The 27780-nt window shown below is 39.2% G+C and overlaps 1 protein-coding gene across 2 annotated transcripts; it reads right to left on the reverse strand.

Annotated features, from left to right (window-relative positions):
* Positions 1–608: 608 nt before the first annotated feature.
* On the reverse strand, positions 609–27438 carry LOC144018072 (synaptosomal-associated protein 25-A-like). 2 transcript variants are annotated; one of them, XM_077520199.1, is made up of 8 exons: positions 27287–27438; positions 17400–17506; positions 16853–16894; positions 12608–12656; positions 7059–7176; positions 2434–2553; positions 1577–1721; positions 609–1371 (listed from the first exon to the last, which is right to left on the reverse strand). In XM_077520199.1, the coding sequence occupies exons 2-8, from the start codon at positions 17469–17471 to the stop codon at positions 1303–1305; spliced, it is 615 nt and encodes a 204-aa protein (XP_077376325.1). In that variant the 5' UTR covers positions 17472–17506; positions 27287–27438; the 3' UTR covers positions 609–1302. The 2 variants fall into 2 exon arrangements, with proteins under 2 accessions (XP_077376325.1, XP_077376326.1); XM_077520200.1 differs by lacking the exon at positions 7059–7176 and adding an exon at positions 7425–7542 and having other exon boundaries at positions 27287–27420.
* Between the last annotated feature and the right edge of the window lie 342 nt (positions 27439–27780).

Consider the following 27780-nt stretch of genomic DNA (forward strand, 5'->3'; position numbering starts at 1 on the left):
ATTTCTATCACCAGGGGGAGCGCTTGATGTAAAAATACTTTCAGTCACTGTTTAGAAAAACTAATAATGTCTTAGAAGCCCACTTTAAAATCCTAACTGTGGCTTGAGGCCGTGAATTGAAAACCTAACGAGTACAAAGCCCATGTTGAACATTGTTACACTCAATTTGGATGGAAATCAGCCATGTTGTGTGTATTTATAAATGCGTATGTATGTAGTAGGAGTCACAAAATGGATGTAGCGGATTAGTCGCTCTAATCCCAACCCTGTAGGCTCAGTGCGCCACACTAGACGCCCATTAGTGTAATTCCATGCTTCTCTTTTATTTTTATCATTCTTTTTTTTATGTCGATTTAAATATGCCAAGGGGAGGAAAAAATGCTTTAAGCGAGTGATTAAAATAAGCTCCTTGACTTCTGACTGACCCGTTGGAAAGTTAAAAGGTAATTTCTTGAAGTAAATGAAAAGTAGTGCAGCATAAATGTCATCAAAGGCTCACTTAATCCGATTGTGAATTCATTTCACACGTTAATTGGGTTCGTGTGACCGTGGAGGTTGCTATGACGAGAATAACATCTCGGATTAGAAAAGGCGAAGGAAGGAAGGAGTTTGTTTGGACAGGTCTGTAGGTTTTTATTGGCTTTGTTTTCCCAGGGTATAATAATTCTTTTGCGGTGATTGCTCACAAGTCTGGAAAGGAAAGGATGAAACAAACAAAGAGAGTGGCACTATGTAGCAGACAGGGCTGAGGGAACTGTTATCGATATGGGCCGTCTGTAGCACGTTTGGATATTTTTGGAATGGCGAATGAATAATTAATGGCCTAGCAGAGGAAGAGCTGAATGTGCTAAAAGCTAAATGGCAAAGAACAGGCCCCCCCTCTCTCACCCCCATCCCATCCCCAGCTCTTTATAATCGATAAAAACCGCCAGATTGCATGATTGGAACTCGGTCTGATTTAGCTCCCTGAGGACAAAAGCGTGTATATACAATCTCTGGCATGTGACTGGAATCATCATTTCATCATATACAGTATATACTTATATAGTCACTAAATCCGGATAACAGTCAATATGAGTGTCTTTTGAATACTGTATAGTACGTTTAAAAAAAACAGGAAGAGTGAGGATTGGTGAAGCAACACATAACAATAACAAGAAGTGCTGATATGTGCAAACGTCTACATGTATCACAATAGAAGCGTCGTTTTGCAGAGGCGATACAGGGGTGGGGGGGGTGGTTATGTGTTTCTCTGTATTTGTGTGTGCGCATGTTTTTGGTGTGCACAGGAGGTGCTGCGGTTCAGCCACTGCCCAACATCTTCGTCGCACGCTGGTTGGCCTCGTCGATTCGGGTCTTGTTGGAGTCGGCCTGCAAGGAGGAAGCAACGTTCACGTAACTTTTTTTTTTTTTTTTTTTCGTGAGTGTGTCGAAACGACACATAAAGCCAAAACCTTGCACCTCCAAAATAGTCACTTTTCAGGCACGTGAAGTGCAATAAAATACTTTTTTTCAATTTTGGCCTTATTTGCTGGTTTTCGTTCCTCTATAAATAGCGGGCATGTGCATGTGTCACCTTCTCCATGATGCGGTCGATCTGGCGGTTCTGGGTGTCGATCTCCTGGCCCATGTCCAGGGCCATGTGGCGCAGGTTGCCGATGATGCCGCCCACCTGCTCCAGGTTCTCGTCCATCTCATTCTCGCGGGCGTCGTCCGTTACCCTGAAACACGCGCGCAAAAGTCAATTTGGAAAATACGAAAAGCAAAATGAGTCAATATAAAGTATTTATATTATAATTCCCAAAGTACTAAATAATGCACACTTTAACTGCATTCTTTTTGTTCTTGTTTATTAAACATATAAACATGTTAAAAAGTAGCAGAAAAAAATAAAAAAATGTAAAAGAAATTTAAAAGAAGAAACTATATTTTATTTATATTTTACTTTTGTAAAAAAAAAAAAAAAAAGTCAAGAAAAAATATGGAATAAAATGTACGTACAGTATCTATTATAATTTGGTGATAATAAAAATTTGTACTTTAGATTTTTAATTACATAAAAAAATGACAAATTGTGGAAATGTACTTCAGTTATTTTATTTTTTAAAAATGTCATGGTTTTACAATACGCATATTGTATGTTTTTGTCTTTAAAAAATGCTATTTATTAAATAAAAAATATATTTTTAAGTTATTTATTTAAAAGGATAACAAATGACCAAGTTTGGAGAACTGTATAGTGAAGTAAAAATATATTTATCAAAGTGTATTATTGTTTTTTCCCCCCCTCTATTTCCATAACTGGTGTATTACAAAAATGTTTCTCCCACCCAAGTTAAAAAAAAAAAAAAAAAAAAAAAAAAACTCAGCAAACAGGAAACATTACAGATAGCGCAACGCAGGTAATAAGAAAACCCGCACACACATAGCTACCTGCGAATGAAGCCCCCGCTGATGGCCATCTGCTCGCGCTCGTCCACCACCCGAGCGCCGGGCTGGCTGTTGACCACGCCGTCCTGGTTGCCTCCCCAGGCCTGGCCCCCGCCCTTAATCCTGCACCGCACACACACGCACGCACGCACGCACGCACGTGTCACTTGGCGGAACCGACCGCGCGCGTGTATTTGTGTGCTTCAACATGCATCAAAACAACAAACAATTAGGCATGCGAGTAGCCACGCACATGCATTTTACACAAGAATCTGTGCAATAATTGATCGGAGATCAATTGGCATCTAGGCCACTCACAAATCATCATAATAATAATAATAATAATAATAATAATAAAGCACAGACATAGAGAAGAGGGCAAACACATACAGACGCACAAATGATGCACGTAAAGAAGGCGGGGGAAAAAAAAAAGGATGGCTGTGTCTATAAAAAGAAAGCCACATGGTTAGATTCAGTGTGGGAAATAATCATAATCATAAAAAACAGTGTGGGTGATGATTGACAGCAGGCCCTTCATTTCATCTGGATGCACACGCAGACGTACACACGCGCACGCGCTTACACTGAAAACGTGTGGAGCACCTGGTGAGGCAGTTCAAACCTGTTTAGACTTAGATTTAGACTTAGACTTGACTTTATTGATCCCTTTGGGATGGCTCCCTCTGGGAAATTTACATGTTAGCAGTGATGAGAACAGATAATAAAATAAAAAAAAATTAAATAAATAAATATTAAATAAATTAAATAAAAATAAATAAGTACAATAAATTAAATAAAAAATAATTCAATCAATCAATAAATAAGGTTATTACACCAGAGATTGAATTAATAATAATAATAATAATAATAATAATTAAAAAAATAAAATAAAAAAATAAAAAATGAAAATTCAATCAATCAATAAGTTTGGCATCCATTTTGTGCCTACTGTAAAGCTGTACTGTAAAAAAAAAAAAAGTCACTTTTATCTCACATTTAAACTAATGCAAACTTTAAATTCGACAACTTTTTTTTTTATTTGTCCACCAGATGGCACTACTTTGCCCTATTCAAAGCATGCAGCCATGTCTTATATTCTTCACTGTTGTTGTAATCCGTCCAATGTTGAATCTTATAATGGAAGTCGTATCATTTTTTTTTTTTTCACAACATGTTCTATGCGCCCACCAGTCTCAAAATAGCACGCTAATTAATATCGCGTTTGCGTCATAGGAATTAGGCAGCAAAATCCACCTGTTTGTATCCATCTCAGGGACGGCCATTTTGCCACTTGCGGTTGACTTCAAATGACATCCACATTACCTAATGCTGCATTCGAGGACGGTGGGAAGTCGGACTTTTCCGACTTCATACCAGGAAGTATGCACTGGGAACTCCCTTATGAACTCGGAAATCTGAGTTACGAAATCAGAAAAAAAAAAAAAAGAAAAAAAAGAGGGCTCTGACATGACTCAACAATGGCAAACCCCGTAAAGACAAAGAACATGAATGGCAAAACAGAATTTCCTTACAATTATATTTATTTTGTTATTTGAAAAAAAGCAACTTTACGTAACCAAAACGTGATTTTGACTATGTTCACCAGAACAACGAAACAATTGATTGAAATCAACCATCTTTGTTGTTTATGTTTTCTTCGAATGCTTTGAGGTTGGAACTTGGAGAATCCGAATGGGATAAATCCGACGTCGCACCTTCCTCAAATGCAGCATAAGGGGCTCAGGAAATGACCAATCACATCACCTGTTTTCTGGGTTTGGTCACGTGACGTTAGCAAGCTAGCCCTTAGGCATTTATTTTGTTTTTTATTTTTTGGTCATGTTCAGTAAACATCAAGTGACAAAATGGCCGCCGCCCTGAGATGGATGAAAATGGCGGTGATGAAATCAGAACGCCGTCATGTTTCGACTAGTGGGGGTGCATAGAGCATATTATTGCAAAGACAATTTTTCCCTTTATTAATAATACCCAAAAAAGCTGTCATGGGTCAAAATACTAGTCTTTTATATAAATATATAGATGACCTATATACACAAACTGACATCTTACTGGCTCCTCTTAACAACATTCTAGTTGCAATATTTCCGTTTTTCAATTCCTTTCAACATTCTATACAGATAACCATATTTTTTCTTTTTTCAAATAGGTTGAAAGCGTGTTTTGAAAGGCCGCTCACGGGATGCTCCTCACAGAATGTTGTTGTTGTTGTGGTGACGCTCGCGTTTGACCCAAGGCTGCTGTAAAGAGGCACATGACGTAACTTGTAGCGTTACATAAGAGACCACGTGTGCGCTCCGCCGCGGCTACAGTAATGCAACGCATGCACAGGGGCTTCTGCTTGGCAATTGGAAAAGAATATTGTCTTCAGAACTTTTCACATGGATTAGTATGTCTATATTAAAAAAAAAGAAAAATATATATAAACAAATGAAAAATGCTGAATCGTCGACACATGCGCTTAATTCGCCATAACTTGACGTAACGCGACGCACGTGCCGGTATCTCCCTGCATGAAATTATACGGTCAACTACTGAACTGTATGGAATGATTATGAAATAAGATCAAAACAATAAATGAAGCAAGTTTGCTGGAGGTCAAAAATGAGCTATGAGGACAAAAATAAAAAAAAAACAATTTATCACTATCCGCCATTTTGATTGTTTACTTTCAGGTCGGAACTGGGAAAAACCAACTCGGATATATCCGATTTCCGACCACCCTCGAATGCAGCTGTGTTTCGCTTTGATGTCAAGAATTAGTCGAAGACAACGTGGTCGCTTACGTTTGGCGTCAGTGCTCAGACATGGCGCCGTGTCGGCCATAGTTTGGCTTGTTTGGAGGGTTTGCGGACCAAAAGGCATCATGCACGTGTTTGGACAAACTCCCGCATGATGAGATGGGGGGGGGGGGGGGGGGGGGGGGGGGGGTGACGTAATCAGGGGGTTATAAGGAGTATGGGGTGGGGTGGGGTCCGTGGTCCCTGTTGACGCTGCTACCTGCAGGAAAAGAACCTCTCATCCAATGAGCAATGAAGGGCTTGTGTTGAGGGGGGGGGGGAAGCAGCCGTCAAAGGCTGGAGGAAGAAAAATGAAATGAAATTCAAGAAAATAAAAAATAAAACAGAAAGAAATCAAACCCGTTGTGGCGTTTTATTTATGCATGCACGCAAGCTTTCACATGAGGTTAGTGTAAGGGAAAATTTCACCATGTTTTCAGCCTGACCATTTCAGCATGTTTTAGGCCTGTGAATATTTAATAGCAGCATGGATTTTTTTTTTTTTTGTGTGGAACTGAAGCAAGAATGCGACAACTCAACTAGTGTACATCCACAAAATGGATGGAAAGCGGCCACGAATCACCCAAGAATGTAATCGCCCAGACCGAGTACACCAGAGTGCACACAAGCCCCACCGACAAGTGCACTTGATGCCCCATAAAATCCTCAGATAACATTATTTGCAATAGAGTCCCTAAAAGACCACAAAGAAGTGAATTTCTCAAGTTTATTATTATTATTATTAGTAGTAGTAGTATTTTTCTAAACTAATTAAATTAGATTAGATCAAAATAAATAATTTATAGTTTTTTCTTATATGAAAAATATTTTTAAAATAATAAAAATAAATACATCTTAACTAAATCAAATGAAATAATTTAGTCTTTTTCACATATTAAAAAAATATTCCAAAAATAATAAAAATAAATCTTAATTTTTCAAAAGTGCTCACTCAATTTATTTTGATTTCATTGAACTATGTATTTACAACATCAAATATATTGTATTTATATCATACTTAATGTGATTGAATACATTTCATTTGTGCCAAAAGACTAAAATGGAATAAAAATTATTTGGATTTAAAAATATATAAATTGGAAAAAAAAAAATGTTTTTATTCACAATTCGACTCCAATTTGATTTTTCTCGCTGAATTTACTTAAACAAACATAGTAACCTCAAAGTATTTTCAAACGGCAACATATTTTATTTAAAAAAAAATGGAAGTTTTCAAAAAGCCAAATCGGAAACAAAATGAATTATCCTCACTTAAAACCATTTAAAGAAAATACTCATTATGCAATACTTCAAAAGGGAAAATCTGATTTTGATTTCAAATCAATAAAAACATTTTTTGATTGCAGTTCTTCACTCAAAAACATTTATTAATTTGCAAAATGCAAATTGTATAATGTGACAAATTATTTCTATTTAGTTGGTTATAAAATAAATAAATACATATTTAAAAAAATAAAATAAAAACCTGTTTTCAAAAGGCCAAATTTGATGCCGATTACCTGTAATTACCTTTCCCCTTTTTAAGAAATAAATAAATAAATAAATAAAATATGTGAATCCTGTATAGATGACTTTATGTATGAATCAAGACTGCACACGATGTCTCTGCATCAAGTGACTTTGCAGTTGCAGCTTCTCGCTCCACATATTTGGAATATATTAGTGTGAGTACGGTGGCGCAGGCTGAAAAGTGGCCGAATTTTCCTGAGTACAAGCGACACATCCATGCATCATCATCCTCATCCTCATCCTCATCCTCATCATGCCGGACAGACCCGAAGCGGACCGCGGAAGCACACCACCTACTTGTTACACGGACATGAACACAGACCACAGAACTGTCCTAGATTGTTCAAATTCTTTTCTGCATCCTTCATGTCCTTATTGATCTGGTCCATCCCCTCCTCGATGCGCTCCAGTTGCTCTGATTACCAACACATTGACCATTTTCCCAGCAAAAGAGAAGGAGAAGAAGAAGAAGAAGAAGAAGCAGAGGAGGAGGAGGAAGGTCGGGGTGACAAAGGAGAAAGAGACAAGGAAAAAAAAAGAAGAAGAAGACTGTGACAATTAAGAGACATCAGACGTCACGTTCACGACCATCACTATCGACATCACCAGCACTGGGTGGACAGGCAAGAGCGCGCGGCTCCTGGCCGGTTGGTGTGTACCTACTTTTTAATACACGGGCATATCAGCCCACAGCACTGGCCTATATCTTTTAAATCTTTCTCGGCCTCCTTCAGGTCTGCGTTGACCTTGTTCATGCCCTCCTCCACGCGATCGAGTTGCTCTGGTGAGGACAAAGGCATGAGAGCATCGTCATTCACGTGGCCGCGGGCGGGAGGGCAGGCGGGCATTTTAGGGCCCAAGCGGGAGACGAGCCTAACGCGCGCTCGCGGGGCTGCTACTTTCTACTCTCCTCCGGCCGAGTTTTCTTTTCTTTTCTTTTTTTTTTAAATTTGCAAACTGTGTTAATTTGGTCAACAAAAACTAAACAAAAATAATTTCGGCAACACACACTTTTCACCGGACGAAAACTAGACTGGACTAAAACCCTCATTAACTCATTCAAACCCAAAAACGTAACAATACGTTTTTAATAGTTTGTCCTAAACTCCCAAAACCATATTTGCATGTTTGTTTGTTTTTTTATGCTAGAACATACAGAAGGCTTTGATGGAGCTTCTGACCTGAAGAGCTCGCTTAAAACAACGGTAGTTATTACAAAAAAAAAAGAAAAACGGCCAGCAGGTGGCAGCAGAGCATAAGAGATCAGCCAGGGCCATGTTGCAACAAACTCTTTTTTTTCCCGGTGTTTTCAATAGGTTTGTAAATAACGATGAAACTTTGCTATTAGGGATGCACGATAATGCTATTTTCAACCAATACGATAAACCAATAATTTAGAAGTGCCGATGTCGATAACCGATAAGTAAGCCGATAATTGTTTGCAAAATTAACTTGAGTACAAATATGCTTTCGAGTCCTACTCAAAGTCTAACAAATACATTGACACATTGTATAACCTTTGCACAATGTTTCAATGTATGTAAAGCACCATGAAGCTGAATTTTATTGATATGAGCCACAACCACAACAGATGGACCAACGTGGCATTTCTATAATTATTGCTGGATTTCTTTATTATCTGTATGAAATCAAATTGCCGATAATTATCGGGAGATTTCTCTATTATCTGGTTTATCTGTTTGACATCAAATTGGTCGATAATTGCCGATAATTAGCGGCCACCGATATTATCGTGCATCCCTATTAGCTATGTTCAAATGCTAATTGCTGCAAAACTGAAACATCTTTCTTTTGATAGGTTCCATGTTATTATACCAATAGAATACAATATTCTACTTGCCTTGCAAAATCAGTCAAAATCCAGCAAAACAGCCAAAAGCGAAGGGGGTTACTTCAGTGAAAATGGCTGGGAGTGAATGAGTTAATAAACAATAGAAGGGACTAAATCAGTCTGCATTTTCGTCGACGAATGAAGACGAGACGAAAATGTCCTTCACTTTATAAAAAGTGGACTAAAATCTCTGGACATTTTAGTTCATGAACAAAAACGAGACGAAAATTATAGGATTTTGGAAAATCTCGTCTCTGCTAATCTGTCACGTCTGTGACACTTCATTTGACACACAACATACGGGACAGACAGGAAGTGGATTTATGGTGAAATGTTTAAAAAAAAAAAAAAAGTAAATTATAGTTATAACGTAACATTAATCCAATGGCTCTAACGTTCCAACACAAACGTTAATGCGACTGCTAACTAACGCTGGCTAACTTACTAGCTCATAGCATGGAGCCATAGTAGCCACTGTAATTGTGTGTCAAGTTGTTTTTCATCAAAAAGATGAGAACATTTTACGTGAAATAGTTTTACATCCAAAAAGGTTCAATATAAGCTGCTGACAAAGAAAATATGCGAGGGTAAAATGGTTGTCCTGACTAAAACTAGACTAAAACTTTGACAGTTTTTGTTGACTAAAAGTAGACGAATAAAATGACGTTTTCTTGGACTAAAATAAAGACTAAAATGCGAGATTGATAGTCGACTAAAAATGGACTAAATAAAAATGGGATGAGTTTGACGAACAAGCGTGACTGAAATTGGACTAAAACTGAATTTAAAAATGGCAGACAAAATTAACACTATTTGCAAACCAAAATGGCCGACTTCCTGTGGCTTTTTACGGCATGGGATTTTTTGGGGGCCTGCCTAGCAAATGTCATGTTACAAAGTGAAACTGGATTCAGGCTGCGAATTTTTGAACACGATACTCCCAATGCTGATGAGCGCAGACGGGAAGTGAAAGGGGGGAGGGGGGAGCAGAAATTCCATCAAATAACGTCCGTCTCCATATCGCTAGCACACATTTAGACGCCTGCTGCCGCTCACGCGGTCGATACGGTGCCGAGCTATTACAACTAATTCAAGGTCGGATCGTCACGCCGTTTCTGTAATGGTCGTAGCTGTAATGTCCATTAGTAGAAAGAGACACTTTGTCCTCTCTAGGAGAAGAAACTCTTGAAAGAGACTGAGACGTGTTATATTTACAGTTTGCTCACACTGTACTCAAAATCAGAAATGGTACCTCATTTGTTATTTTTGATTTATTTTGGGGGGCTTTTAATCAGTAACAGAAGCTTTTAAAGGCATCAAAGGCATCACTTTTTGGCCCCCTCCTGCTTGGGATAACAACCAAAGTGATGCAGTACCACAAGGGCTTAGCTAGCTTAGCTAGCTTACTGTAGCTAGCTTAGCTAGCCCCATTTTTGTCCTTTGTTTGTTTCTTTGTTGTTTCTCAGTTGTGGCTTCCATTGTGTTGCCACACTTGACATAGCAAATTATTTTATTTATTTATTGTATTATGGATGTTTTGATTGTTCAGCACCTGGAGTTGCATTTTGAAAGGTGCTTTATAAATAAAGTTTTACTCGATTTGAATTATTTAGCTTTCAGCCATTTGTTCTTCTAAACATGTAATTTGACAGATGGCAGGTTTCCATCACTGATATTTTCTGTAAGCGCTCAGTAAATTCAGCCATCCATTTTCTTGACCGCTTATTCCTCGCGGGGGGTGCTGGAGCCTATCTCAGCTGGCTTTGGGCAGTAGGCGGGGGACACCCTGGACTGGTTGCCAGCCAATCGCAGGCTCAGCAAATTAACAGAAAATAAAACTTATTGTGACAAAGCAAACATGTTCGCACGTTTCCCAAAATATTTATAATGGACGTCAATTATATGCAAATTATATGCGGATATGCATCCACGCTAGTGTTTATGTTGTTGTTTTTTTTTCTTGGCCTTTTTGTGATGCCACTCTAACTTTGATAATTTTTGGGGACAAGACTCGCCTCCAAAGCACAAGGTGAGTTTTAATATTAGCACTGATTTATTATCATACTTTTCTGACTCTTAAAATGATCAAAATGTTACAGTTTGGGACTATTGGTGGGGATGGGGCGTGGGCCCGGCTGCAACTAGTGGAAACCCACCTAAAAAGGTACACAATTGCCTCTAGATGCTATAACAAGGAGGCAAAGCACTACATCTATCTAAACAAAGCTTCAAAACTCACTTCAACATAGTTCACTGGCGTCAAGATGCTACCAGATGGCACCGAAGCAATATTTTTTCTCAGCAAGTGTGAATTTACGAATTCCAAACCACAAATTCTGGGGGTTCGTTATACTTGAAGTAATAATTGATTACAAGTTAATAATGGCTAATGGCCGCAGTTTGATCATGGATGGATTATTTCTATTTGCAGAAAATCCGGTGGGAAACAAAATGTCCATCTAAGCGCCACTGTTTAAGGAGTCCTTTAAGAAAATGAAGAACACGTGCGTGTGCATGTGTGATGTCAGACTAGAGTCAAGTGCAAGAGGCCAGCCTGGTGCTTAACATCCCTTTTCTCATAACAGTAAAATGCAGGAAGCCATTAGCGGCTAGCCGACCTCCGCTGCAGTCAATGACTTATGTATGATTACAGTTCTTTGAAAAAAGGAGTGTACCCCTGTTCATCACAGGGGATACGCTCGACAACATCTAAAACACTCAAACGTGACACACCTACTAACCACATAGCTGCGCTTACGAAATGTTGCTAGCTTAATGCTAATACATAAGGGGAAACACTATAGAGGTGTTAACAAAACTAGCATCGATATTGTGGTCGTTCTAAACTGATATTTAAGACACGAACAATGCAGCAACAAACATACATTACAATCATACAGACATTTGTGGTTATTTTTCTTGACTAAAAATATGAATACATACGATTTGATTCTGCTCAATTGAGTGGGACTACGATTCAATGAAATATGGTAGCGCTCAGTTTGAGAGGGTAAGATGCAATGAGTTTCTTGTTGCCATCTTACGTATGAATGAACTTGTCAGTACTATAAATGTGGCGTTTTATTCAACGATGCGATTCAACATGTAGCTCGACGTATTTTAAAGCGCAACGATTCGATTCAACGCACATCTTTTAAATCAAACAGAAAACAGATTTTCTAATTCAAATCGATTTTTGTCACATGATTTTCAAAATTCTTGAATATTTGTTTGAACTTGAAATGATGAAAGAAAAACATTTTTTTTTCTTTATAATAAATGATTCATATACTTGATCTTGTCTATTTTTAACATCCAATCTTTGACACCATTCTAACGTCATATAAAAGTAACAGTTTAAAGGACGGGTTAGTCTTTGAGTTTATGCATCATTTCGTGTTACACTGATGGACTTAATTCACAATTAATTAATCACCACAAACAGCCTTTAAAAGGACACATTATTGCCCTGGCATGTCGTTGTCATATTAAGTTTTATTGTGTATTAATGCAAAAAAACAAAATGTCGTCAAGATTAGTTTACATTTTGTTCAATAGCCGCTAAGCAAAGCAAAAGTGTGCCACGTGTTAGCCACGCCAGCTGAGCAACATGTTCACAAGTTCACAACACAATTTAGTAGGAAGTATAACACACACACAAAAAAAAGTGAATTATGAACATTACTCATGTGGGGAGAAAAAATGCAAAATCTTCAAGTGTTCAAAGATGAACCAAAATGTTATCAAAAAATGTTATTTTGTTTGGTATAAATTCCTACTAAATTTTCATGAGAACAGACTGCTCATAAAAAAAAGAAGACCCAATAGTTGCTCTTGACTACATAACTCTGCATTAAATATAAAAGCAAAGAGCAGCTCAAGTTGAGGTTGCTACAGCAACAGGAGAAAGGCGAGCAGACACGAATAAAAATTAAAAAAAAAAAAAAAAAGGGTCTAGAATGGACGTTTGGGGACGTTTCCATTGATAACTCACCTCCCTGCTCGTCCAACATCACCAGAGTCCTGATGCCAGCATCTTTACTCTATCGCAGAAGAAGACCAAAAAGAAGAAAGAGAAGAAGAAAGAGAAGAAGAAGAAGAAGAAGAAAAAGTAGAAGAATCACACTCAGAAAAGTTGAAAATAGGAAACCTGCCTACTTTAGAGGTTTCCCTCCTCCAACACACCTGAATCAAAGGATCAGGATCATTTATCAGGTTTCTGCAGATCTCGCTGATGATGATCTGATCCTTTCAATCAAGTGCGTTGGAGGAGCGAAATCACAAACATTGCAGGACTGCGGCCCTCAAGGACCAGAGTTTGAAATCTATGTTCTAGGTTAAACATTCTGGACAGAATCTTCTGGACTAAACCTTTTAAGAATTATATTTCTGGACTAAATTTTCTGGATTGGATCTTTTGGAATAACCTTCTCAACTTACATTTTATGGACTGAGACTTTGGGATTCAACCTTCTGGACAAAACTCCATGTCAATAAACCAACTGGACTAAATATTCTAAACTGAATGCTCTGGACTCAACTTGTAGTGACTGAATGGTCTGGCCAAGATTCCAGACTAAACCAAGAACGAATGTTCTGGCATAAGTCTTCCAAGTGACTGAATCTTCAAGAAGGAGCCTCATCGACTAAACCTTCTGGACTCAACCTTCTCCCCAGAACCACTTTGTTTTGGTGTTTGCTTATATTGTGTTCACTGGAGATTTGTTGCCCAAGCAGAAGTCATGTTTCATTTGCGTTGTTGCTCTAACACACACACCAGGACACACGTGATTAAACACACACTAAGCTCAAGAAAACAACAGCTTCCCGCTCCCCGTGAGCTCCTCCCACAGATATTCCGGCTTCACGCATCAGCTCTTCTGCACCCGAGCGTCATGTGACCTTCTCGGAGGAACCACGAGGCACACACACACGCACACACGCCTGCTCGCTGGTGTCGCTGATACTCGGATCACTTTTTGCACTGGCTCCAAAACATTTCTTGATGGGGTGATTATGAAGAATCAGCACTTGCTTAGCCGCGAGGAGGTTTGGAAGCTCAAAGAGCTCCGGCGCTTCCGATCCCGCCCGTGCGACTGTGCCAAATGGCATCAACGCATGTAGTGACATCATTGACTTCGGTATGGCTGGATGGAACAAGTCTGGACATGTTTTCACATTGACTTGACTTTTGTCCTACCTACGAGATGCAATCATGTGTTCTTGCGCTCGTTGGTGATTATGTTTTCACACAAATCAAATGGTAAACGATAAGGACTTTATGAGGTCACGCTACAGGAGAAAGACCCTCCTAGCGCGCCGCCATCTTGTACATTAAAGGTCATCTCCTAGGAGATTTAAAGGGGGTCACATTAGCACGAGACAAGGACGCTGACCTCGCAGTACCAGCTGTCGTCGGCCCGCCAGCGGTGGTAAGAACAGCGTGGACAACCTTAATGTCCCTGGCTATTAAATCATATCAGAATTCATATCATCTCTTCAACTGCTTTTCAGCCGTGGCTGATGGTGATGATCTCTCATGCATTGTAAATGGAAGTGCTCCTGTTTATCATGGAGTGTGCTTCCTGCTGGGCCTTGCCTGTCGCATGCTTATTCAATTAGCCTAATCTTTACCCTTGGCCGAAAGACCACGTGGCGTGTACGGGCACGTGCGGCCGCAGGACCTGCAAAGGGAACAGGAACGCACGCTTTGCCTGCTTTGTTGTGTCTGGAACTTTGGAGGCTCGTCAAAGAAAGTTGCACGCAAACTAACAAAGGACAAACTTAACCAAGGTTCCCTCGGGTGCATGTGGACTCGAATGATGCAAGTCCAGCCCTCATTAAGGTTTCACACTAATGTGGTTATGTCGCTTAATCAGTAATCATGCTAGGTAATTAATAAACCACTTGTCTTTTGGTGCTTGTTGGAGGGAATTAAAACAGGATGAACTAACCAACTAAGTAAGTAGTCAACCACAGGACCAACCAGCCAGCTATTTAACTAGTCAATCACTGAACCTAACTAACTAACTAACTAACTAACTAACTAACTAACCTAAGAATACCTAATGCACTAATCAACTGACTGGTTGCTCAACGAACCAAATAACCGACTAACTAGCCAACTAGCCCAATTACTAACCAAATTTGCAGCTAACTGGAGTCACAACAAGTTTGTAAATAACTATTGGAAAAAATGTCCCAAGCAACCAGCTAACTGACCAACAAACAATTGGCCCAATTAGTCCTGTATTTAGTACTTATTATTGTACAAATCTGTCGAATAAATCACTCGTTTGACTAACTAACTAACTAACTAACTGGAAAATACCTAATGCACTAATTAACTGACTGGTTGCTCAACGAACCAAATAACCGACTAACTAGCCAACTAACCCAATTACTAACCAAATTTGTAGCTAACTGGAGTCACAACAAGTTTGTAAATAACTATTGAAAAAAATGTCCCAAGCAACCAGCTAACTGACCAACAAACAATTGGCCCAATTAGTCCTGTATTTAGTACTTATTATTGTACAAATCTGTCGAATAAATCACTCGTTTGACTAACTAACTAACTAACTAACTGGAAAATACCTAATGCACTAATTAACTGACTGGTTGCTCAACCAACCAACCAACCAACCAACCAAATAACCGACTAACTAGCCAACTAACCCAATTACTAACCAAATTTGTATCTAACTGGAGTCACAACAAGTTTGTAATTAACTACTGAAAAAATGTCCCAAGTAACCAGCTAACTGACCAACAAACCAACCATGTAAACAATTGGCCCAATTAGTCCTGTAGTTAGTACTTATTATTATATAAATTTGTCAAATAAATCACTCGTTTGACTAACTAACTAACTAACTAACTAACCTAAAAATACCTAATGCACTAATCAACTGACTGGTTGCTCAACGAACCAACCAACCAAATAAACTGTCTACCAACCAACTAACCAATCAAACAACTAGATAACAAACCGAAACAGTGACTAATGTGCAAGTTAACTATCAATCATCATCCAACTAACTGAATATCTAACCAACTAACTAACCAACAAACCAACCATGTAAACAATTGGCCCAATTAGTCCTGTAGTTAGTACTTATTATTATACAAATTTGTCAAATAAATCACTCGTTTGACTAACTAACTAACTAACTAACTGGAAAATACCTAATGCACTAATTAACTGACTGGTTGCTCAACCAACCAACCAACCAACCAACCAAATAACCGACTAACTAGCCAACTAACCCAATTACTAACCAAATTTGTATCTAACTGGAGTCACAACAAGTTTGTAATTAACTACTGAAAAAATGTCCCAAGTAACCAGCTAACTGACCAGCAAACCAACCATGTAAACAATTGGCCCAATTAGTCCTGTAGTTAGTACTTATTATTATACAAATTTGTCAAATAAATCACTCGTTTGACTAACTAACTAACTAACTAACCTAAAAATACCTAATGCACTAATCAACTGACTGGTTGCTCAACGAACCAACCAACCAAATAAACTGTCTACCAAGCAACTAACCAATCAAACAACTAGATAACAAACCGAAACAGTGACTAATGTACAAGTTAACTATCAATCATCATCCAACTAACTGAATATCTAACCAACTAACTAGCTCACCTGGCTACCAACCAACTGACCAATCAAACAACTAATTAAACAACCAACCAACTATAATGGTATAAGCTAGCTAACTAATCAAAGATCTAGCAAAGTATAACCTCCTCCATTTATCGTGGTTGGTGAAGTTAATGATAAGAACAGCAGATGGAGTTGGGTAGTTGCGCAATGGTGAAGCATTCCATTGCTCAAAGACACGAGTGTCCCGGCAAGTTGTGTGCTCACTGAGGCCGAGCGTTTGCTGTGTTCAGCGGGTCTCAAACATGCGCCCCTTCAGTCCTCGAGCCGATCCCCCGCAGCCGCTGAGCTGCTGCCATCCCGACTTATGCAAATGCGGCCCGATGAGCTCGTGCCAGGCCAGCTGCTGTCGTCTTATTAAAGGAGGACATTATGCACGCTGGCTGGCGCTATTTTTAGACACCTCGCAAAAGATGACAGCAACAAAAGAGACGACAAGTTTGGCCTAAAAGCGGAAGCTCAATCGGGGTGCGTTCGATTCGAGACACAGCGCAGTCTGAAAAGGACTTTTTCTCGAGTGTTGAGGTGAGAGACGGTGGGATGTACAAGGGTCAGTGAACTCACCTCCTCCACGAGAGCCAGCATGCGGCGAGTGCTCTCCAGAGACTGCAACACAACAACAACAACATTAGCATGGAATACATGAAAACACTCATCATATTGTTATTATTCAGTCTGTCACTTCTTCTCCTTTAAATCACCAAATTCTTCAACAACCTTTCCAGTTACTTTGATCTCATTTCCCTCCATGCAATTATTCATCCTGTCATCTTTCCATCAGTTATCAAAGTCATCCCTCAATTTATCCATTGATATGTTCCATGCATCATCCATTCTTCCATTTTCTCATCTAAGCATTGATCATTCCATTTTGCAATCCTCCACAAATCAAGGCATCCTTTCTATCCTCCTTCCATTAATCCACCCTTGCACCTTTTTTTTTCTTTTTTTTTTAATCACTGCAGCCATCCAATAACCCCTCTCTAAGTCTCTCTGGTTCTGTATGATGTGCTTATGAATATTTAATGAGCTCATTTGAGCTGCTCTCTCATTCGGAGCTCCTCTTAGCTCGTTAAGAGGGACCAAAGTCATGCCAGCGCCGGCGTTTCACCTCGTCGGCTATCTGGTCGGCGCGAGTCTGCAGGTCGGCCAGCTCGTTGCGCATGTCCGCTTCGTCCGCCATGGTGGGTGTTGAACCTTGACCTCAACGACAACGACCTGGGGAGAAGAAAGACAAGACGGCGAAAATTCATGTTGAGTCTGTTTAAGTGTGGGGAAGGTCACACTTTTTGAGTGGTCTGTGGTGATGTATCTCCGTCCGCCGCCCGTCTCTTCCTCCTTAATAATTCAACACTCGCTTTTTTGAACTCTAAAATATTTATGTCCACATTTTACATGCCTTCCATGGAAAAAAACAAAACCAAAAAAGCGAGAGGCCTCATATAAACAACATATACATTGATTTGGTGTCCCTAATCAAGTGACCCGCCGGCTGTCTTATTATTGATCATGTGCTTATCTTACTGCAGTGGGATGACTTCCTGACTGTCTTCCAATTTCCTCCTCCTTGTCTCCTTCTGACATTTTAAAAATGGAAATCTGCGGCGTCCTCCCTCAAAATGGACAACTGATGTGTAGTTGGTGAGGTCATTTCTCTGCTATCTATTTGTAATTAGTACAGAGCAGAAATTCATTTCTATGGTGGTCTACAGCCATGTTAAACAGCCATGTGAATTAAAATAATAATAATAATAATAATTCAGACAATATAAGTTCACTTCTTATTATTTATTAACTAAATTTGGTTTAATTATGACAACTATCAGCCAATGCCAAACTTACTTAGTCATCAAAAACAAAAACAAAAAAATGTAACAATTTGGGCCCTATTTTCCTTTCTTTTGGTATTTTTGCTTGACGAGCGCAAATAGATTCGGGCGTTTTGCACCGCTGTGGGATGGAATGCGGCCGACTCCTGGCCAATCGAAGCTGCTCCCTTCATTCCCATGAAGGTGGTGGAGAGTGACATTTATACAAGTAAAATGCAAACTCTGCCCTTGCAGATGATGTAGTGAGCCACACATGTTGTGATGTAAGCAATCGGAGACTGCTTTCAAAAGTAGGGGTGTTAAAAAAAATCGATTCGGCGATATATCGCGATACTACATCGCGCGATTCTCGAATCGATTCAATAAAAAAAAAAAAGATTTTTTTTTTTTTTTTTTTTTTTAAGAGCTCAGAATTGTTCATTCGGTAGTCTTACCGATTCAACGTCTTATCATCATTGCCTTTTTTTTGTTTTTATTTTTTTTTGTGTGTGTGTGAATCGATTTTTAAACTTCCATTTTTAATGGAAAAATATTCAACAAAACGTCTGACTTCGGGTTAGGATTCACACCTTGAGCATGGAAGAATGTTATATGAACGGAACATTAAGCCTTAATATTTTATTTTAATGCTGTTCAAACATGAAACAGATTACAACCTCTATAAGATAAATAAATAATACATTTTCATATAAATCTTACACTCTACAAGCGTACTGATTAGTATTTTCTAAATCTGAATGAAAAAAAATCGCAACAATCGACTTATAAATTCGTATCGGGATTAATCGGTATCGAATCGAATCGTGACCTGTGAATCGTGATACGAATCGAATCGTCAGGTACTAGGCAATTCACACCCCTATTCAAAAGTATATTTAACGTGGACCCTTTTTGAAGTATTACATTTAACTAGGTGTTGAACAATGTGCTCCGTGAGGACAACGATTATTGGATCTCGCAGAAGTTGCTTGTAATGATGCTGCAGGTCTTCTCAGTGCGCAACTCGAAACAATCGCTTCAAAATCTGCGACATAATAACGAACGCCGAACACCGTATACTGCAGCGAAATGTAAAACGCGAGTCGTCGTAATTTTTTATGGCAAATGTCAGCGCAGCTGCTCTTTTTCATCTTCACAGACATCAAGTCAAGGCCCCGAATGTCCCACCCCCCCCCGCCTTCCCCCTCCCACCTTGCTCTGACTCCTCCCCGCCCAATCAGCTGGTTTGACGGACAGCGACTGCCGGGCTCAGGAGGATTAAAGTCAAAGCGAGGAAAAGAGGATTTACTCTCGCACTCTACGCTCTCTCCTCCAACAGCGTTTCCTCCCTTTTGTCTTCCGCACACGCGCAACCAACGTAAGCGCTCGCAGGTTTCCAATCGCACACCAAAATTCTGACACGTCGGCGAGTGCAGCGGTTCCCCAATGGATTGATTTGTGATCAATAAACGTGCGATAATGTGCACTATTCCGGCATGCTTGAAAGAGGTCCGCTATGACAGATCGCAGGGCAATTTACACAGTAAATTCCACCAATTTATATACATGTAATCAGAGGGTGGCTGGATCGCGCTCGCTCTCTTCACATCTTAATTGGGGTCATCTTTTTTTTCTTTAAAAAAAAAAAAAGTAAAAAAAAATCCAAAGACTCGTCTTTTAATGCTGGGAACATGATTAAAATTAATTGCTCCTCTCAGCTAAAGATGAGCACAAAAATAAACCAAGCAAAAGATCCACTTCCGCCGTTATGATCTTGGCAATAAATATTAGCGCTAAAGTGCCGTAATTGCCGACTCCCAGCACCTCTTTGATGATGGCAATAAAACATGTTTTGTGTGCAGTCACGCACGCACGCACGGTGCTTGGGGACCCATTGAGAAGTCTGCTCCAGATTAGTGAAATGAATTAGTTGGAAGCGCCAGTCAGGCACATGATTGGTCTAGTTGGAACACTGAGCCTTCATGTCAATGTATACCGGCCGTGTCGGTTCACAATAACATTGGTATGCATGAAAAATGAAAGAAAGAGAAGGAAAATCTTTGCATAGTCAAAGAAAAAAGGTTCACGTTCAATATGATTGTGATCGCTCCTCTGGACACTTATGTAAGGCAAGGCAAGGCAAGGCAAGGCAAGGCAAGTTTATTTGTATAGCACATTTCATACACAAGGCAACTCAATGTGCTTTACACGAGGAAAGACAACACATAAGCATCAAGAAACAGTAGTTAACATTCAGAGGAAGAAAAATAAATAAAAATAGGTTACAAACTAACAATCTTAAAACATTATTCAACAAACTTTAAAAAATTTAACAAGGAAGTTTAAAATGATAAAAATAAAAATAAATTAAAAAAAAATAATAATAAAAAAAAAACACTTAATTAAAGCTGTTTAAAAGTCCCTAATCAAAGGTATAAGAAAAAAGCAAAGTTTTTAACCTGGATTTAAAAGCATTTACACTCGGGGCTGACTTCACTTCTGTTGGTAGCCTATTCCATCTGTGTGCAGCATAATAGCTAAATGCAGCTTCACCATGTTTGCTTCGAACTCTGGGTTCCACTAGTTGGCCCAAGTCTGTAGATCTCAGAGCCCTGCTGGGCTTGTACTCAATCAGCATTTCTTGGATATATTCAGGACCCAAACCATTTAGTGATTTATAGACGAGTAGCAGAACTTTAAAATCGATTCTACAGCTGACAGGGAGCCAGTGTAAATCCTTAAGTACTGGAGTAATATGTTCTGATCTTTTTGTTTTGGTCAGAACTCGAGCTGCAGCGTTCTGAATGAGCTGCAATTGTCTCATGTTCTTTTGAGAGAGTCCAGTCAGAAGACCGTTACAGTAATCTAGTCTGCTGGAGATAAAAGCATGGATAAGCTTCTCTTGGTCTGCTTGACGCATGCAGTCCTTCAGTCTGGATATGTTTTTCAGCTGGTAAAAGGCTGTTTTAGTGATGAATTTAATATGATTGCTGAAGGTCAGATCTGAGTCTATTAATACCCCAAGATTTCGAACTTGGTCTTTAGTTTCTAAAGACAGTGACTCAAGCTGTTTTTTAACAGCAATCCTCTTTTCTTTATTGCCGAAAACAATGAGCTCCGTTTTGTTTTCGTTCAGCTGAAGGAAATTTTGGTTCATCCAGTTGTTAACTTGCTCTAGAGAATGACACAATGCGTTAATAGAACTGCTGTCATTTGGGGACATAGATAAATACAGTTGTGTGTCATCTGCATAACTATGATAGTCAACATCGGTGTTCTGAAGCATTTGACCCAAAGGTAACATATACAGACTGAACAACAGGGGTCCAAGGACTGACCCTTGAGGGACCCCACATGTCATGGCCTTTCGATCAGATTCAAAATTTCCAATGGTCACAAAGTAACTCCTTTCCTCCAAATAGGACCTGAACCATTTAAGGACTGTTCCATTTAACCCCACCCAAGTTTCCAGCCTGTCTAACAGTATATTATGATCAATCGTGTCAAATGCTGCACTGAGGTCCAACAAGACGAGCACTGATACCTTCCCTGCATCAGTGCTCAATCTTATATCATTCAGTACTTTAATCAGAGCTGTTTCTGTACTGTGATGAGGTCGGAAACCTGACTGGAATTTATCCAAAAGTCCGTTTAAGCTAAAAAAATTGCTGAGTTGATTAAAAACCACTTTTTCAACTATTTTAGTTACGAAGGGAAGGTTTGCGATTGGTCTATAATTTGCTAGCAGGGAGACATCCAGTGTTCTCTTTTTTAGAATGGGCTTGACGGCGGCTACTTTCAGACATTTAGGAAGTTCACCTGATTGAAGTGAGCAATTAATTATTTGTTGTAAATCGATCTGAACAGATTTCACAATGGTTTTGAAAAAGCCAGATGGTATTGTGTCAAGACAGCTCGTGGAAGGTTTCAATTGCTGAACCAAGTCTACTACAGTATTTTGATCCACTGAGTCAAATTCTGTCATGGTAATTAAATTATTCCTAGGTGATTTTAAGTGCAGCATCGTTTTGTTATTTTGCTGGTTTGTAACAATGTTTGACCTGATGGCTTGTACTTTTTCACTAAAGTAGCAGGCAAATTCATTGCATTTATCTGTTGAGAGGAGTTCTGGTGCTGTTTGATTTGGGGGATTTGTGAGTTTGTCAACCACGGCAAATAGAGTGCGTGTATTGTTGAGGTTCCTACTAATAATTTCAGAAAAGTGTTGTTGTCTAGCTATTACTAATTCTTGGTTAAAATGACAAAGACATTGTCTGTACAGGTCAAAATGAACTTGGAGTTTAGTTTTTCTCCACTTTCGCTCTGCTTTTCTGCATTTAGATTTTTGTAATGAATATCCGCCACCTTGCACAAGTGAAATAAATATAATGACACTAGAAATAATGCATCATCCAAAAAAAAAAAAAAAAAAAAAAGCCCACGACAGAAATGGACACATGCGTAAAGTGCTCAATGTGCATCTCACAGATTCATGTTGTCATTCCTCCCGCCAGTAATCCATCACAAATGCCATCTTGAACTATAGAAATGCTCGTAATTAGGAGGAAGAGCCCAAGCAAAGGATGGTTGCATCACGTTATATGTCATATGATTAGGCAATCACTCCTCTCGTCAGTTAAAAAACAAAAAAAACAAAAAAACTTCTTGCACAATAGAAATAAACCCACTGAACCCGAAATGTCTTTTTCAAGGGCCACATGCATACAGCATTATGCAGTATAGTCACGCGAATTACCACCTTGCACAATTGAAATGAAGACAAGCACATTAGGTATGAGCGACCAAAACATCCTCATCATCATCCTCAACCAACAAAATCAATCCATGCAAAGGGCACAAATAAATTATTGAAGGCGATTAAAGGCTTCATTGAGGAGGCGTGGTGAGATGACGCATTCTTTATTTATTATTGGCTTCCCCCCCCCATCTCCCTTGATTGCTTTGGAATAGTTTGGAAATTGATTTTAATGTTTTCATCATGTGTTCATTTTTTCCCCCATTTTTATGATGACGGTTTTGTTTTATTTGTATGATTGTTATTTTTTATATTTTAAAGTTATTTAATATTTAAATGTTTCGGTTTGTGTTTATAATTGTTTTTTTTTGGGGGGGGGGGGGGGGGTTACTCTTATGTTTTATTTATTTATTTATTTTTTTTACATCTTTATTGTAATACTTTTATTTTTGTTTGTTTTAGTTTTCTATTTTTGCATTTTGTGTGTTGAATTTTATTGGTATCTATTATTTAAGATATTTGTTTTCATTTTAATCATGTTTTACTTGTTTTTTGTTTTTGTAAATGTGCTTGGAAAGCACCATATTGATCATTCCCCCTGCTGTGATAAAAAAAAAAAAAAAACGTATTAAAAAAAACATTGCACTGTGACACAACTAAAAAAATACATCCAATATACACAGTGTGTGTTGCCACTACATGCTGACCTATAAACAGGAAGCGCCCGCGTATACCAGGATGTAAGCAGGCCAGAGAGCATCATGGTAGCCTGGAGCCCAAAGAAGAAGAAGTAGAAAAAAACAACAACTATGTGCCGGCGCACAGACTCAAACCCAGAACCTCAGAACTGTGAGGCAGACGTGCTCCAGTCCCAAAATGGATGGACTTTCAAGATGGTGGCAGCGCATTAACGCCAGCCTGTGGAGAGTCGCCCACAGAGAGAAATCTGCTGTCACAGCAGCGTGCCTAAAAATATGACTTTTGGGGCTATTTGTGTCGACAAACGTCACTTCTTTTTTTTCTTCTTTTTTTTTTAATTACAGCTGAAGGAAAGATGACAGTGCAGCTTGAATAGTCCATGTTTCTTCCTCGGTTACATAATTGGAACGGAAGGCCCAGAAGGATGTGTGGAGCGATTGTGGGTTGGGGGGGGGGGGGCATTTTTAATAATTTATACTTTTGAGCTCAATAGCCATATTTGGGGGTTTTTGGTATTTGGGAAAAAAAAGTCGTGCAAATGATTTAATAAATTGATGGTTCAGTTACACCACCTCTTAAGTGAAGTCTAACCAGAAAAAGGTACTCTAATGCCATCACATGTGGGCAAGGAGAGTCACAGCGAATCAGTCACTTTCATCCATTTATTGAAAATGGACAAAGAGTAAAACGCAAAAATACAAAAGTAAAACAGTGAAAAGGAGCTGTCATAAGTAGGTTCACCTGTCACTCACTAGGCCACGCCCCTTAAAGGCACACACCCAGCAAACAGACAGATTCTTCCATTCCACTCTCTTCTATTGTATTTCTGCACATAACAAAAAGCATCATAGCCATCTCTTGCGCACCTCTGACGAATTCACGCAAAATGCTGCAACGTCATAACTGGCATGTTTGCGAATGTGAAGAAATGAAGACGCGGGATGGGAAAAGACGGCCGCAGATTCAAAGCAATCATCAAGGGACGCCTGCCTGCCTGTTTGCCTGTGGGGGATAATCACTGCAAAGTCCCACTGTCCCATTCACTGAGGATAAAAAAAAAACAAACAAAAGAAAAAAAAAACACTGGATTACACACACACACACTTACATAAGTCATAGACCACTTTCTCTTCTTCCATACGTGTTCCCTTTTTCTTTCATTTTGGCTTCCAGAGTCCTTCCATATATAGGACACTCCCTCATTGACATGGTCAAGCCCGTACGAGTGTATAAAGATTTGGCAACCCTGCTGTGGGACTTTTTTGGACATTATTAGTGTGCTTTATTATATTTCTTTATAACAATATATGATCTCAATAACAAAAGTGGAAATATTTGAAAGTGAAGAGTACAATTTGGTTCTGATCCAAACTGGAATTGTCTTACTGAAGTGGTGATTGTATTTTATTTTGAAATCCACATTGTAAATCATCACTTCCAGTTTAGTGATAATGGTTTTATTTTGAAGAGTCACTTCCTGTTACTTAATACCGTAAGTAAACTAGAAATGTTTGTTGCGCAGCGTCGAAAAATCCTCTTTTGTATTAGTAGCCCCTCCCAAGACGCAAAAGGTACATTTTTGTTCGTTTGTTAGTACATGTACACGGGTTTTGATCATTATTTACATGGGTTTGTAATATATTTTCAGCTCTTTGGTGACGGTGATGTATTGTGATAAAAAGAAAATGACCAATCGTCAGTAAAGTTTCATCCTTGTTCGGGGGGCCCGCTACACTGTTATTAACATCATGAGGGTGAATTATGTGTTTCCACCGCCTCATACTGAGACGTGTGGGCTCCATTTCAAACACTCAATTAAGGTGACTAAATATGGCTCCTTTACAGACACACACACACACACAAATGGACACCTGTCAACATGCCGTGTACATTATGTCGACTCATTTTCAACACATACAATCCACTATACAACACTTTTTTTTTTTTTTTTTTTTTTACATATGAACATATACTGCCAATAGGATGCGATCTATGAACGTTCCTATACAGTACAAATAAAGTATTGACAGATTTACTGACTATTGAGGAGAACAAAACAAAAAAAATGCTGCGTTCGGATAAGAAGTTCGATTGGGATGCCACTCACACGTGCCCACGGCACGCGCACGCACACACGTGCTGATCTGCTTATGAAGACGGCCCTCTGAGCTATTTGACTTTTGCTGACAGTGGATATAAAAAGTCAGCACACCCTTGCTCAAATGCCAGCTTTTTGTGACCATGAATGTGACTTAGAACCTGTACAACTGAATTGAGAAAAAAAAAAATTCCATCTTTGAAAGTGGGAAGCAAAACAAAGAACTGAGATAAGGTTGCACAAGTGCGCACACCCTAACTAGGAATGGGTCTGTGCTCAGAAAGAGCCAATCACATTTCATTAAATGGGAATCAGCAAACACTTGAGTGGGCGTCAAGAAGACGACGACAACATTAAAGCTCCATTAAATTCTGGCAAGTACTGGATGTTTTTGTATATGTGACAACCATGAACAATATTGTATTGTTACAAAGTAAGACTTCTGCTCAAGAAATGACTGCCAGACTAATGTCAGCATATTTATCGTTTTTTTTTATCCAGCCCACAACACAAAACCAAGCAAGTCTGCAGTAGTAACCTACTGTAATAAATGTTATTTACTGTACTTACTGCGTTGCAGAAATGTTGTGTATTCCTCTCCATTGTCATTTCTCCATTTTTCAAAATGAGCAAACTGTCTAAATTGCTTCAATGCTGCTAATGTATTGATAGTCGCTGTTAATATTTCAATGGTGATTTTAATGTCAGTAAAATAAAAGTAGCACACATGCACACACGTAGCAAGCAAGTGTTCACCATCATAAATAATCTTGTGCTTGTGCTGCACATAGCTGTAGAATTCTGTCTGTCTGTCTCACACTGTTGGGATCTCACTCTCAGGATCGTCAACCGTCTCTTTGCAGTTCTGCAGTATCCTCGCTCGCAAAACTCGTCTCCCAGTTCCTCTGGCTCTCTCTCTGTGTGACGCTCGCAACCTGGTTCTCCTGCTCTCTCCACGCCATCGTCTGTCTCAATGTCTACCTCACTGTTATTCATCTTTATGGTGCAGAAATAGCATCCAGGTTAACCAACTTTAGCTAGTTGTGGGTTCAATGTGCCCTGTTGAACACGTGACCACAGCCACACAGTTATAAAAGGGTGTGCGCACTTGTGCAACCACATTATCTCAGTTTTTAATTGTTTACTCCATCTTCTCAAAAAGATACGCCTACATACATGTTATAGGTCAAATTAAAGGTTAAATTCAGGTTTGAAAGGTTTTGTTATTTTTATTTTTGGGCTGCATTTATTTATTTATTTTTATTAATGGAGGAAATTCTAAACATTTTTAGGAGCGTAGGGTGTTTTACTATTACCAATATTTGTGTTTGGTCTAATCCTCGCGAATAGGCTGACAGTGAAACTCGGAGCTGTCCTCGGTCCTGAAACCGTCAACACGGCTGCCACCACAACTCGGCAATAAACTACAAGCAAATAATAGCAAGACTATAAAGATTATTCATAAATGCAAACGAAAAGTCATGTGGAATAGACGACATACGTTCCGAAGCCAAATCAAAGTTGTCTCCTATAAAGCGTAGAAGAAGAAAATGACTACGTAGAGGAAGAACAGGAAACAATAAGAGAGGGGGGGAAAAAAGGCGAAAAGACGAAAATAAGAAGAAGCAAAGACCAACCTGTGAAAGTTTCCTCCTCGCGTCTTTCCTTCGACGTGCCACGATACCGCTTACAGGTCCGCGTGCACGCAATGGTACGCTACACGGACGCGCGCCGCCGTCGAGTGGCGGGTGGATGCTACCGGTGAGGGATTCTACAAAATAAGACGGTGAAAGTCACTTCAAATCGAACTTTGACAATTTTTTTTGTGCCAAAGACATTTTTGTATTGAACCGTGTAATTCAGTTCGGTTTACTTGTAGTTCAAAAGAAAATGTGCTTTCAAGCTAAATATGACGACGGAAACATAATATATTAACACTGGGTGCCATTTCTTTCCCCAACGGACGTGCTATTTAATAATAGAATAGTGACTAGCGAGTAATACATACAGTAAATACAAACAGTATCCAAGTCCCTCCACCCACTTCACATACACTCTTATTTTGACGATTTACTGACCCAGCTTCCTGCCCGAGAACGCGAGCATCGTCGGTGACAAAATGGCCGCGCCC

This window comes from Festucalex cinctus, chromosome 4, assembly GCF_051991245.1.
Source record: "Festucalex cinctus isolate MCC-2025b chromosome 4, RoL_Fcin_1.0, whole genome shotgun sequence".
Classification (NCBI taxonomy): Eukaryota; Metazoa; Chordata; class Actinopteri; order Syngnathiformes; family Syngnathidae; genus Festucalex; species Festucalex cinctus.

What these genes read in the sequence shown, in the direction of transcription:
- LOC144018072 (XM_077520199.1), bottom strand. Translation starts at nt 17,471, where the DNA reads ATGGCGGACGAAGCGGACATGCGCAACGAGCTGGCCGACCTGCAGACT. An exon ending in CCGACCAGATAGCCGACGAG is followed by an intron (nt 16,895 to 17,399) that starts GTGAAACGCCGG and finishes GTTGTGTTGCAG; the next exon opens with TCTCTGGAGAGCACTCGCCG. An exon ending in TGTTCATGTCCGTGTAACAA is followed by an intron (nt 2,554 to 7,058) that starts GTAGGTGGTGTG and finishes TGTGCGGTGCAG; the next exon opens with GATTAAGGGCGGGGGCCAGG.